The sequence below is a fragment of the Siphateles boraxobius genome, unplaced genomic scaffold (genome assembly GCF_051911475.1).
Source record: "Siphateles boraxobius isolate OS27281-9 unplaced genomic scaffold, OSU_SipBor_1 5, whole genome shotgun sequence".
NCBI classification, from domain to species: domain Eukaryota; kingdom Metazoa; phylum Chordata; class Actinopteri; order Cypriniformes; family Leuciscidae; genus Siphateles; species Siphateles boraxobius.
In genome coordinates this window covers 27,929,613-27,943,334 of record NW_027509141.1, presented here as the reverse complement: position 1 = coordinate 27,943,334, position 13,722 = coordinate 27,929,613, and the positions used below count along the sequence as shown (strand labels likewise).

At 38.1% G+C, this 13,722-nt stretch overlaps 1 protein-coding gene across 2 annotated transcripts in view; it reads right to left on the bottom strand.

Annotated features, from left to right (window-relative positions):
• cdkl5 (cyclin dependent kinase like 5) overlaps positions 1–13,722 on the bottom strand; it is a 37,343-nt gene that overhangs the window by 10,706 nt on the left and 12,915 nt on the right. For both annotated transcript variants that reach the window (XM_077203663.1, XM_077203664.1), the window contains exons 4-16: positions 10,651–10,696; positions 9,867–10,003; positions 9,611–9,731; positions 8,817–8,876; positions 7,542–7,632; positions 5,385–5,574; positions 4,509–4,589; positions 4,138–4,304; positions 2,795–3,896; positions 2,355–2,456; positions 1,531–1,636; positions 623–746; positions 4–109 (exon numbers count right to left, since the gene is read on the bottom strand). In XM_077203663.1, the coding sequence (XP_077059778.1) occupies positions 4–109; positions 623–746; positions 1,531–1,636; positions 2,355–2,456; positions 2,795–3,896; positions 4,138–4,304; positions 4,509–4,589; positions 5,385–5,574; positions 7,542–7,632; positions 8,817–8,876; positions 9,611–9,731; positions 9,867–10,003; positions 10,651–10,696 (2,433 nt within the window). The remainder of the gene's footprint in view (positions 1–3; positions 110–622; positions 747–1,530; positions 1,637–2,354; positions 2,457–2,794; positions 3,897–4,137; positions 4,305–4,508; positions 4,590–5,384; positions 5,575–7,541; positions 7,633–8,816; positions 8,877–9,610; positions 9,732–9,866; positions 10,004–10,650; positions 10,697–13,722) is intronic.

Here is a 13,722-nt window from a genome sequence, read left to right as displayed (position 1 = left end):
TACCGGCTGTGTCTTCTTCTTTTTCTTCTTCATGGCTCGAAAGAAACCTTGTTTTTCTTTTTGTTTAGGGACCTCTGGAGGGTTCATGACCATGGCCTCTGAATTATTCCTAGAAATGAAATCATTAAAAAAGTTAATTATTAAACAGAGAGATTTGGGTCATATTTCAAAACAAAATAAACTAAGTACATTTCCTGTCTAAATTTTCAAATAAAAAGAATTAAAAACAGTAAACATTTTCGTGTTTTTTCCCCCATTTTTTTTTGTAAATGTATATTGGTGAAATAGAACATAATTTTTTTTATGTCTTTATTTAAGATTCAACCTATTACATAAGAAATTAACAGCCATATTATCTGAGAACTGGATTATGAAAGCAAAAAATAAATAAAAAATAGTAACAATACATTTGTGCCTATAACCAGGTTTGTTGTATTTAGAGAGAATGCAGATGGCATGCTTTATTATTTTCAGCACCCACTGTTGCCAGACATCTCAAAACGGTCAACATCACTACTTATTTTTACCTTGATTTTCTAGTTTTTCATTTGAAGCCAAATATTTATTTATTTATTTATTTGTCCAGACTGAGTGTGCTGCCTCTACACGCGTGTATGCTTACCAGGGGTCGAAATTGGTCTGACGTTTAGGGTGGTTTGTCATGGCTGTGCTTTCTGCCGCCACAGCTGGCACTCTGCTCTGCCCAGTGCTTTCATGGAACGAGTTGTCAGGTCGAGGAGAGGGGACTGTGCAAAAGGAAAGAACAAATAAAAGCTAGAATCAAAGCTTAAATCATATTACCCCACAAATAAATAAATACATACCCTACCATTCAAAAAGTTTGGGGTCAGCAAGTTTTTTTCTTTCGAAAAAAGAAAAGAAAAGAAGTATGATGGTTTCCACAAAATTATTAAGCATCACAACTGTTTTCAACATTGATCATTGAAGAAATGTTTCTTGAGCACCAAATCATCATATTAGAATGATTTCGGGAGGGTCATGTGACACTGAAGACTGGAGTAATGATGCTGAAAATTCAGCTTTGCCATCACATGAATAAATTACATTAAAAAAAATTATATATATATATATATATATATATAGTATTATATAGTATAATATATATATATATATATATATATATAGTATAATATATATATATATATATATATATATATATATATATATAGTACTATTATTTTTTTTATAGAAATAATATTTCTAAATTTTACGGTTTCTATTATATTTTGATCAAATAAAATTCAGCATCAGTAAGCATAATAGTCTCTTTTTAAAAACATTAAAAAAAAAACATACTGACCACAAACCTTTAAACAATAGTGCACATACAAATATGACACTTTTTTTAGTTTGGAACAAACCAGCACACCAGGATCCCATCCCAAATACCCAACATATGCTTTTCAACAGGGAATAGTAGTCATGCATGGTATTTTGTGAACTACTAAAGTGCACAGATTAAAACAACAACTTTAGCATCATGTTGGTCACAGTTAATTTTTAGGTTACCTCTGTAAAAGCTTCCCACTCTACGAGGCATCGAGTCACTGTAGATGATTCTGTTCTCCTTGGACGAGGTTCCATCCTCCATATGAGTGTCATGGTACATCCCAGCCTGAGTTACAAGAGGTTGGTCACACTACAGGACAGTATGGGACTGTAGTTCCTACAACTTTCTGAGCATACTGTTTAACTGTAACTGAATATTTGCTTAGGGAAAAGGGAATGATTAAGGAAGAGAAGAAACAGGTTAAATGGATAGTTCACCCAAAAATGAAATTTCTGTCATCATTTACTCACCTTCATATCATTCTAAACCCATGTGACTTTCTTTCTCCGATGGAACACAGAAGCAAAGACTTTTGACTTTGGAATTTCAGTTTATTCCACTATTGTAAGGCATAGAAAATATGCCATATATATGGAACTTTTTTATATTTACTGTCCTTTCTGAAGCTTGAAAGCTTCAGTCCCTATATTGTAATTGCATGGAAAGAGTATTGTCCTGAAAATTTAATTCACAGAAAAAAGAAAGTCATATTTAGAACAATATGATTGTGCGTAATTAATGACAAAAAAAATAAAATTGTGTGAACTATCCCTTTAATTGAGAACCTAGATATTTAATGCTGAAGACATAAGCTAGCAGTTAATGTAGTGACATGAACATTTACAAAACATCCATATAATGGTCTGAAAACTAAATGTGATTTGCTTTTATGATCAACGCATTAAAAAAACAAAAAACAAAGATAAGCCGAGGCATGATAAACAATAGCAACTTGTGAGTGTGTGAATGGACGCGTTCTGAGGGTCCTGTTGAGACCTCAGACCTCGTTTTTTGGACGTTGTGAGTGGAAGGTAGCTGTGTTGTCCCTCGTAGAATCTTTAATCGGGGGGCGAGAATGAGGCTTCTCTTTGGGAGACTGGTCATTCTGCAGACATAAACACACATCAAAATAAGCAGACACTGGGAGACACTGAGAGTGTGCATGTAATAATCCGATAGAATGACACAAAATGCATGAATGCAGGATGCAGCAGATGCGTATCTTAAATAAGATCACAGCCACACACGCAAACACATCACAATCGAATCTCCTCAAATTATTCCGCCGAATTTGTGAAAAAGTAATATTCAGACAAAGCTGGACACATAGATAAGAGTATCCTCAAATGCTGATCACAGGAACCCACAGAGATTAGCATGTTAGCGAGATCAACGTCTAATACACCACGGGACACGGAGATAAAACGAGAGCAGGTCACTGACCCTGCTCAGATCTTGTGTGAGTTCTTCTCGGGAGGAACTGGTGTTGTGGCGTGGGAGTGTGCGATGCTGGAGCTGCGGCGAGAGGAGCTGTAGGCTGCTGGCACGAGTTGGCACTCCCTGCCCAACCACCAAATTCGTCTCCTGGCCGTGCGGCCGGTGTCGCTCTCTCCGCACGTACATGGAGTGGCGATGAGGTCGCTGCTGGGAGGAGAACGGGCTGGTGTAACCGAGACCGTAAGGATAGGATTCATGTGGGGAGGGCAGATTGTGAGCATGGCCCCCTGCTCCTGCGGCCCTGCTTGGGTCCAGAGTGTCAGAAGCCTTCGGTTCATCCGGTGTCTTTTTTCGTCCTGAAGAACGCCGCGAGTCTAGAGTGCCCCCTTCCAGACGCATGTTCCCTCGGCCGCTGGGGCTGTGGCCCTGCCGCTCCGCCCCAGCGTGCCTTTCACCTCTGGGGCTGCCGGGAGCCGCATTAAGATCTAGACAGCTGGACGGGAAGTAGCGGGAGCCTGAGCCCGATCCCACCATGGGATCGTCCAGGTGGAGTCGTGTCTCTGCAAGATTGCTAACGGACTTGGCGTCATTCAGCGCCCCATGACTCTTGGACAGGCTGAGGAAGGACGAGGAGCTTTTGGAGGAGGACGTGGAAGGCATGGACCCGTGTGAGGATTCCATGTAGTTATGGCGACTGTGCTTGTCCCCAGACTGCAGCGTGCTGGTCTTCCCTTCCAGGAAGGATGAGTGGCGGCCTGTTTTGGACGACTTGAGGTACTTGCCCGTAGAGGTGTCCGCTCCCACAGTGGAACCTCCAACTTTAGGCCCCAGATTGAAATCAAACTCGGTCTTTCCCTTCGAGTCTTTGGGGCTGAGGAGGTGCGGAAGGTTGTTGTTGGCCAGATCTTTGCTGCTAGAGCCTGAGCGGCTCAGGGTCTGGACCTGGTAGCTCTTGGGATGTAGCGTGGGACTCAGGGTGGATGAGGTTGGCATGTTGCTGCCGTTCAGGAAGCTTTCGTTGCTCCGGTGGAGGTCCTCATGGCGCGGTAGAGACGAGCAGTCCTTGCTGTTAGCTCGCCGGTGACCTGAACTCTTACTGCCGTGGCTCCTATAGGGATATACATGAAATGTTTATATTCTGGACATTCTTTCAGCCAAAATCAAGATATGCATCCTGGGGTGATTTTGAAAATGGTAATGAAGGAGTTCAGTACCATTGGTCTGTACCACTGTACAATACCACTGTCTATCTTGTCCCTACTTACTTTCTTACTTGGGAAACAATCCTCATTTTAACAATTGCACACATCTCGCCTTTAACCTAGTATATAGAAGTAGAAATTACTGACCGGCTGGGTATGGTGTTGTCTCCGTGGTACGGTTTTCTCTTCGAGGAGCGAGGTGGGGTGGGTGATGGGGCAGCTGGCCGCTCCGGCCCTCTCAGACCCTGAAACACTGGGTGGTTCAGACACTGTTCTGTCAGAAAACGTTCGGTGGGGTTCAGGCACAGCAGGTTCTGATACAGTGAAAAGAAAATGAAGAGAGTCATGCCACTGTAGAACAATTAAACTCATTCAAATTCAGTCTTTAATAACACTTTGCACTTGGGGGTAATATGACATCTGCAGTTAATTTTAAAATAAATCAACACCAAATATATCACAACTGTTGGGATTCGAAAGGGAAAATGTTCTCTGATGAGTGTTGCTGACTGCTTTACCTTCATTAAATCCAACATCAGTCCGTTGATGATACCCAGGTACCTTCGATCAAGCGTCTGAGGATGACTTACAGAAGGAAACTGTCACAAAAACACATACATACTTACTTAAATACAGACAGAGGGAGGACTAAAGAATAGAGCAGAAGAATTGCATTTTCCATTACAAATATGAGCTTCTTTGGTTAATTGCATTAAGCGGTGAAATATTTGTGTACAATTGACACTAAACTGTATGTTTGACTGTTATCCACTGCAACAGGGTTATTATCATTAATTAAAACTATTAAAAACATTTTTTGTTAATTGAAATTAAGCTGAAATAAAATACAAAAATATTACATACAAAATTTAAACTAAACAAAAATTAGAAATGTTGAAGTTGAAGCATTAAAATGACTAACTAATAAATGAACACTAAAACAATATAAACTTTCATATCCATCTATCTATTTATTTAACATGTAGTCAACCAGTCATTATTGCAAATTAAATCCATACAGGGTGAAAATTAATTGAAAATATGGCTAATAAAAGAAAAGGTCTAGCATCATTAATTTGCAGATGCCACATATGGTTACAAAACATCATTTAAAATGTGACTTGAATGTCCAAATACTTTTTGAGGCTATGTATGTACTCTCTGTGTGTGTGAATCTATGTGCATGTGTGTGAATATTATGTACTGTGATCAGCCCTGTCAAGGCAAAGCCAGTTGTGCTTCACACTGGCACATAGCAATACATGAGTCATAGGCAGCCACTTATTCAGAATACTGGGATCCGTGCCATAGGAAAGGAGAGAAGAGGAGAGAAGAGGCGAGGAGAGGAAAGCACAGAACAGGACAGAGGAGTGAATCAGAAGAAAGGTCCTTACTCTTAGTCCGGCGAAACGAGGATTGTTGTAGAACAGCTTCATCTGCTCTGGTGGTAAAGGGCCCAAAACCTTTTGAATGGTGAAGAGCTGGTCGATTTCACTCTCACCAGGAAACAGGGGCTGCCCATCACTCAGTTCTCCCAAAATACATCCCACCGACCACATGTCCACCGCCTTCCCATATGGAGCTCTGCGAGAGCCAATAAGACAAATATAAGTCAAGTATTGACCTTCATTTGAGCTTTTCATATCATTCAGATGGTTTTTAAGCACAATGCTTTGTGGTTGCTAAGATGTTCAGAGTGTTTTTGAGGATGTTTCTAGGGTGTTGCTAAGGTGTTCAAGGTCCTTTCTAGGGTGTTGATAGGCGGTTTCTAATGTTCTCTGGGAGGTTTCTATAGGGTGTTGCTATTTGGTTGCTTTGATATTCAGAGGGGTTTTTGGATGTTGTTTTGTGGTTGCTAAGAGTGGTTTCTAGGGCATTGCTAGCATGTTCAGGGTGGTTTTTAAGGAATTGCATTGCATGTCTTTTGGTGTACAGAGCAGTTTCTAGGGTGCTGCTAGGTCATTGTTGGGGTGTTCTGGGTGGTTTCTAGGGTGTTGCTATGCGGTTGCTATGATGTTCTAAGAGTATTTTTTTCAGAATGTTGCTTTGTGATTGCTAAGGAGTTCTGATAGTTTGCTAGAGAGTGTCCTGGATGACTGCTTACTGGCCCAAGACAAAAGAGTCTACACCAAGTCACTATAATGTTCTCAGCAGGTGCTGTATTACAGAAACATAAAAATTATTCTAGACTTAAGATTTGAAAAAGTTAAATACCATGGCTACTAAACAGATAAAGATAACCTTAAAAGGGTCCTATTGTGCCCTTTTACGAAGTCTTGATTTTGTTTTCGGGTGTCCATTTAATTGGGATATTTGTCGGAAAACTAACGCAATACAAACAATAATTGATCACAAAACCATAGTTAATTTTCCTAAGGAGCAGTGAACCATCTTACAAAAGCGAAAACAAGCTGTTCTCCATGAAATGTGCAGCGCATAGATAAACGTTCAGGTTATAAAGTTCAGGAACAGTGTTAAAATAAGTTTGAACTACTCTAAGTCCCTCAGCCTCAGGTAGGTCAAACAAATAAGTTTTGGAAATGTAGTGGAAAAAACAGCGTCTCTTTGACATAGTGACTAATCTTCTCTAATGCAGCTCATCCATGCCTCTTCCTCTTTTTTGCTTATTCCATAGGCAAGGATTATTTTAAATGAGTACCATTGTGACTTCATAAGATCTGGAAAAATTGTGCCGTGGTCCAAACCAGTCGTTCGTTGTAGTTCTTGAAAAATGGATTCTGTTAAATAAAATACCTCCCTTTGGAGTAGACTTTGAGCTATGTAACCTTGCAGATCTTGTTTATGCTCAAACAGCAACATTATAGACTAACTAAAGTTGAAAAAGTGGAAAATCATAATATGACCCCTTTAAAAATCTTTTTTTTTTTAAATGTTTTAACCTGTTTTATCATCTGAAGTGCACTAATCACAAATCTAATAGCTTAGAAAAGTAATAGCAATACTTTTCAAAGCAGCAAATTCATGTCTGTAGCACAAAGGGGACAGGGCGATTTACACACCAAAGTGTCATGCTCAGGGTTAAGGTTTTGTTCAAATCCCTAAATCTAAGTTTGAACAATGGCACCCTTAATAACGAAAGAGGGATGAGGAGAGATGCATGCAGAGACAGAAGCAGATAGACATAACACTGAGACACAAATCTTTGCACTAACACACAGCAAGAGGGAGGGAGAGAATATTTGTGTGGGTGGAATTTAAATGGTGAGAGTTTAAAAAAATGTTCCACTGCATTCATCTAGTCTAGTGGCACACACTAGAAAATAACACTTTAATGGAGACAAGGACAAATAATCATGCACCTCACTCCTGATGTCACATCTAATGGATATATAAAATCAACATTTTTAAAAAGGATGTGCCCTCGATGCATATTAGAGCTTTTGTTTGAGGGGGATTTGATTTTTCATCCCTTTTGGCTTTAAAGAGGAAAATACTTCTTGGTCATTTTTCAGTTATTATGTCTCAGAAAACAAGGTATACTAGAAATCACCTTGAAAAATAGAGCAGGAGGTACATATATCAGGACTTACCCCAGGAGCAGTTCAGGTGAGCGGTACCACCTAGTCGCCACATACTCAGTGTAGTTAGCATCACTGCCTTCTGAGAGATTGCGGGCAAAGCCTAGGGAGTGACCAGCCCGGATAGATAGACATAGGGAAGGAGGAAAGCGAAAAGGTATCTGGCATGAGCAAGACTGCACACAACATTCAGAGATCTTAATTAATCTTGCCATATTCTTCCCTCTAAAAATAAAAGTCTTCGAGAGAAGCCTGTGGAGTGAGTCATTCTCAATTTCCGTGGCGTTCAGTGTGGAGGCAAAATTTAACCCTGAGTGAATAATATATACATTCCATCAGGAGCAGAACCTGGAGGCTGGGAAGTACAATATGTGATTTATCAGGTACTGAGACGACAGCCACAACGCTACATTGGGCAAGTTCAAAGTTATTTAAGGAGGTTAAACAAAGTTATTGTTAATATATGATGCGTTTCTATATTGTTAATTTATATACAGTAGTTATATCAATGTTTATTTCTACAATTATATCTTTATTTATAATTCATAAAAATATTTTTATGCGTTTTAAATTAAGATTATATAATTGTAAATGATAAGATGATATCATTGTTTTTTCCAACCAGATCAGTATTTATCTGGCATAAAACTAAAAACAAAATAACTTAAACAGTAACAAACTATGATGAAAAGCAGCAATTGATTAAATATTATATTATTGTGTATAAATCTATTCAAAATAACATAAAATAAATAGTTATATTTTGTCTATTTCTACAAAAAAGAAAGAAATTAGATGTAAGCATTAAAAATAGTGATGTTGGATTTTGTCGCACTGCACTACACTTTTTAAAAATAGTAATGAAAACAGTTGGACGACTGTCATGCTAATGAAAATTAAAAAAAAGAGTAGAGTTGCAACTTTGAGTTACTCCCCAACACTGCTAACAACTTAATTTTCTATGATGAGGGTGGATATTTCAGTCATCTTCCATTTCAGTATATGAAATCATATATCTGCAGGACCAAACATCAACTTAACATTTGCATTACAGATAATAGGTGCTGTCACTCAAACCTTTGCATACTGTGTGATATAGACAAAAACTGTTTTGTTCCCTTCCATTTAAATGCAATTTCAGATCTTTTTTTTTTTTTAAATTTTTTTTTTAGACGTCACCGCAGGACTCATGACGCCTTGAAAGGAGACCAAGCATTCAGCGAGAGAGATCAGTGTGAATATGGGGGTGGCGGGTCCTGAATCAGATGAGTGAAAGCCTCTGCTCACCAAAATCACACAGCTTCAGGATATCATTGGAGCTGATGAGGAGATTTTCAGGCTTGATATCTGCAGATTCGGTAAAAGGGATGGATTTTTCTTAGTGAGCTCAATTTGCGTTCAAGAAGACTACACAAAAATCACACTAGCAATAAATAAGAAATGTTGAAAAGGACAAAATAAAGACATCACACATCTTATCATATTCCATATTCCTAATGATCTTTAAATAACAATTTCCTTAAATACTTCATTTAATTAAAATTAGTACTTCATAACAAAAAAGACCCACATACAAACACTGAAGAAGAAAAGAAAACCTTACCCTAACTGTTCAAAAGTTTGGGGTCTGTAAATTTTAAAAAATCTATTTCATCTATCTATATACGCATTCTTTAGTTCTTAAAAGGTACAAAGTACCCCAAAAAGAAAATTCTGTTCGCTTCAATGTTTAAATGTGAAGAAAACCCTAAATTCAATCGGTTCATCATATTAAGCGATTGTGTCTCCTCCAAAAATTTGGAATAAACTGCTCAATTCATATGGATCTTTATATGCATAAAGATCTCTTTATGAACTTTTTGAAGCGTCAAATTGGTAGTTGCGTCGACTGTCAATGGAGGGACAGAAAGCTCTCAGATTTCATTAAAAAGATCATCAGTTTCAAAGATGAACGAAAGTCTTACGGGTTTGGAACGACATGAGGGTGAGTAAATGAAGACAGAATTTTCATTTATGGGTGAACTATCCCTTTAAGATAAGATGAATTAAGAAATCTATAAACAATACAGAGACTGCCATACCCCTGTGAACGATTTCATTCTTGTGGCACCAGTGAATAGCTTTGATCAGCTGTAAGATGTAGCTTCGTACTTTATCAGGTAGTGCACCATTGGGCAATTCCTCCAACAACTCAAGCATATTCTGAAATATATATAGCAAAACACTATTTAAAACACAACACATCATCATTCATCATCATCATCATCGTCATTTGAACTACAATTCAGACCAAACCAAATGAAGAAAAAACAAAACAAAAGCCTGTTTTGAGCTGACCTTCTCCACATATTCAAACACTAGATAGAGTTTTCCCCTTCGACGAAAAGCCTCTTTCAGTTCTACGATGTTGTCTTGCTTCAGCGTACGGAGCATCTTGAGCTCTCGTAACGTCGTCTCTTTAACTTCCTCATTCTCTGCGGGAACACACAAGGGGGTTAGACGAGATTGAGAAGGGGCTTGTGTTTTCTAGAGTAAAACAAATGAGCTATAGAGCTCTCAAAGAAAGGTGACATTATAAAAGGTACTTCTCACAAATGGGGTATGCTTTGGTGTGCCATTACCTTTTAAGAGCTGCAAATATCTTTGTTGTGAAAACTAGATATGTTCGATATATCGTTAAATTAACCTAGCATGAAAGTAGCAAATGTTTCCATCCCCCCTTAAAATGATGACATCATTTGGATCCTTTCTACAGCATGATGAGAAAACAATCTCATGCCATTTCCTTGACAGCTTAACAATTCATCTCGGTTACAACTGTTATTTTATTTTATTTATAAAACAAACAAACAATTTAATCCAATTAAATTTTTTTTTAAATAACATTTGTCCATTAAATTTATTTTGGTTTATTAAGTTTATTTCATGTTGCTTGCTAGAAAATAAAAATCACAGATTCAATCATTGTGTAAAGCGTTTATATACCAAATAACTAGCCCTTGGAGTCTGTAATAAATAATGTAAATAATACTTTGTGTCATGGCACCATACAGTGTTACAGTCTCCAACCAGTAAATTACATGGATGAAAAAGCAAGCATTTGGTTGTAGCAGTCTTTTACCTTCACTGTCCTTGAACTTCTTAATGGCCACAAGCTCTTTTGTCTCCTGCAAACCAGATATGTAAATCAGTTTGAGCGCCTTCTCAAACACAAGCTTTATTAGCAAGCTGTTAATGGACTTAACATGTAAAACAAACAGCTGAGAGCTGCACAAAAGAACTGAACCTTAGACGAACCACTTCCCGGTTGTATCAAATAAGCCACAAAGGGGTATTTTTCATGACAAAGCCCCTAACAATGCTTCCGCTAAATGGAACAATATGCCTGTTTTAAAAGAATAGATATAATTTCATATTAGAATGTCTAATTATTAGGCGGAAGTATTGCATGCACATATTTAGCCATGTGTTCAGCAGCCCTTACGGTGGAGAAATGTTCACCCACTGTCAGTCACACTGAGTCCCAGTCATCTGTGGTGTTGGACAGTCTATTTTGCCTATCTTTGTCATTCAGAGCTCTCAATTTGCACTACCGCTCCCTTCACAGCGAAAGCTTTAGCGCTATGATCACGCTAGCTGCTAAGGCCCATCCATTTATCACAATTCTACACAGTAAACACTCACTCAGGACAAATTCCAGCCAGTATTATAGACTATAGTGCCCAGATAAATGGATATTAAATCATTATTCTTCTGGAGTCTGTGTTTTCTGTAGCCTGTGGTATTACAAAGGTAGTATAACTGAACGCAGCTCACAAGTCTGATATAAAGGGAAACATCTAAATTAAGAGAACTACTTAGCATAGTTACAGTGTCACAAAAAGGTTGTTCAATACAAGAAACACATTCAATAATTGCTGACAGATTTACTTGCAAAAAAGTACCATGGTTTTATAATGGTATTCTTTGAAGTACTTAAGAAGACCCTGTAAATACCATGGCAGAATTATGGTATAACCGTAATAATACTATAGTATTTTTTAAAGTACCTTGGAGTAACATGTAACATCCAATGTTAAATGAATATGGTAATACATTTTAAAATATGTTAAAATATAATCTTTTAAAATTGTAATACTACTTCACAATATTACTGTGTTTTCACTGTATTTTTGATCAAATAAATGCAGACTTGGTGACCATAAGAGACATAAGAGTACTACTATCTGATAACATCACGGTACCACCACAGTACTTTTTATAAGGGTTAACAAGTCAACAAGCAACAACAATGCACATTTTTCTGTTTTCAGAAAATCCTCCAACTAAAAAGCCCTGTTTTTCAACTCTTGGACGAAATCCATAAAATGCCCGAACCCAGCAGATTTCAGAACATCGCTGAGGCTTGCATTTGAACCAGCTGCAATTAAACTGAAAGAAAATCCCAACTGAATCTCCCACAACAAGGCTGGATCCAGGTGCTAGCTCTACCTGACGCCTCCGGTCAGTAGCAAGTGCCTCGAAGGCTTCCTCATATTCTCCTCCGCAGTGGAACTGCAAGTCATTTTCACTTTAAGCACAGCTTGTCATGAACAGATATGATTCATGATCAGAAATGATTAAGAGGCACAGCAGACATGTGGGGCTGGATAAGGAACTAGCTTTTCCATATTGAGTAAGCCGGACCACTGCATGGGCTACTTGCAGAAATATCTGGCTAATTTAATTATGCTGCACGGTCAGGTTTTCCTTTGGTATTAAAATGATTTTTGTTGGCAGTGGCACGATATTCCAATATGGGGTTTGTTTTCAGGTTCGCACTGAACAGGAAGTCTCTTTGAAATCACAATCTGAACAGTTCTGCATGATGTTGTGAAAAATATGGCCCTGTATCTGAATATGCATACTTCCATACTACAAAGTATGCAAAAAGCTGTACATTAAATGAGTACATTCATTTGTATATCTGTTGCAACCAGGGAATGGTAAAGGTAAAAAAAATACACATTTCAAAGCCAACATGGTGGACATAGCATGTTTAAGAATGTATTTATAATATATACTTGCCTACATATTTCTATCATCTCTTGAGCATTTTTTCCTCAAATTAAAAGGATAGTTCACCCAAAAATGTGCTCACCCTCGTGTCATTCAAAACCAAACTTACTTAATTCTGTAGAACAGATGATTTAAAAAATTTTTTTTTGTCCACACATTAAAGGTACAATATGTAAGCTTCTTGTAGTAAAATATCCAAAAATCACTTGCACAGTGAGATATATTTCCTGCAGTTGTGTAGCTACTTAGAATATCCCAAAAGTTCCCAAAGATTTTTAATTTTTCTGTTTTCAGAAAATCCTCCAACTAAAAAGCCCTGTTTTTCAACTCTTGGACGAAATCCATAAAATGCCCGAACCCAGCAGATTTCAGAACATCGCTGAGGCTTGCATTTGAACCAGTTGTGTAGCTACTTAGAATATCCCAAAAGTTCCCAAAGATTTTTAATTTCAGAGAAATTCCAATTTTAAATAATGGCTCGTTCCTGGTCATTGCCGCCTATCAATGACGTAATATCCGCGTTATCCCTGGTTTCCGCTTGTACTGTCATTGTAACCATGGCGACAGACGTGGACAACTGTGTAACGTCTAGCGGCATGCTCACGCTGTTGTTGTTTCGTTCAAACATTATGGACCATGAAGGGCTGGGCGGTATATCGAGTTTGTACAATATATCGATATTTTTTTTCCCCACGATATGGAATGAGGCAATACCGTTTATTTCGATACAGTAGTTTGATACGAGCACATCTGAAAAATAGTGGAGTACGCAGTGTGAGCTCCTGCAGTGAAAGAACAGTACAATTTGTCCTAAACATGACACAAGCTTATTAAGCGTTTTTAAAATAACTGGTAAAACAGTTAACAAGTTTAAAGCAGCTTGCCCTGTCAGATGCTCGGACAGATAGCCTACTGTTAGTGACTGAAAGATAAATACTGGCGCTGTTTAATGCGTTTGAGACGTAGTGCTTTCCTCAGTGCTTAACTTACATTTCACAGGTATATTCTCCATCTGTAAATATTCAAACAAATCCAACAAATATGTCCATTTCACTGTCAGGAGAGGACGAGCTTCTGCAAATGAATCTCCGCTAAAATTCAAGCTTCCGTGAATGAGTGCTGCCGTGCATGCGCG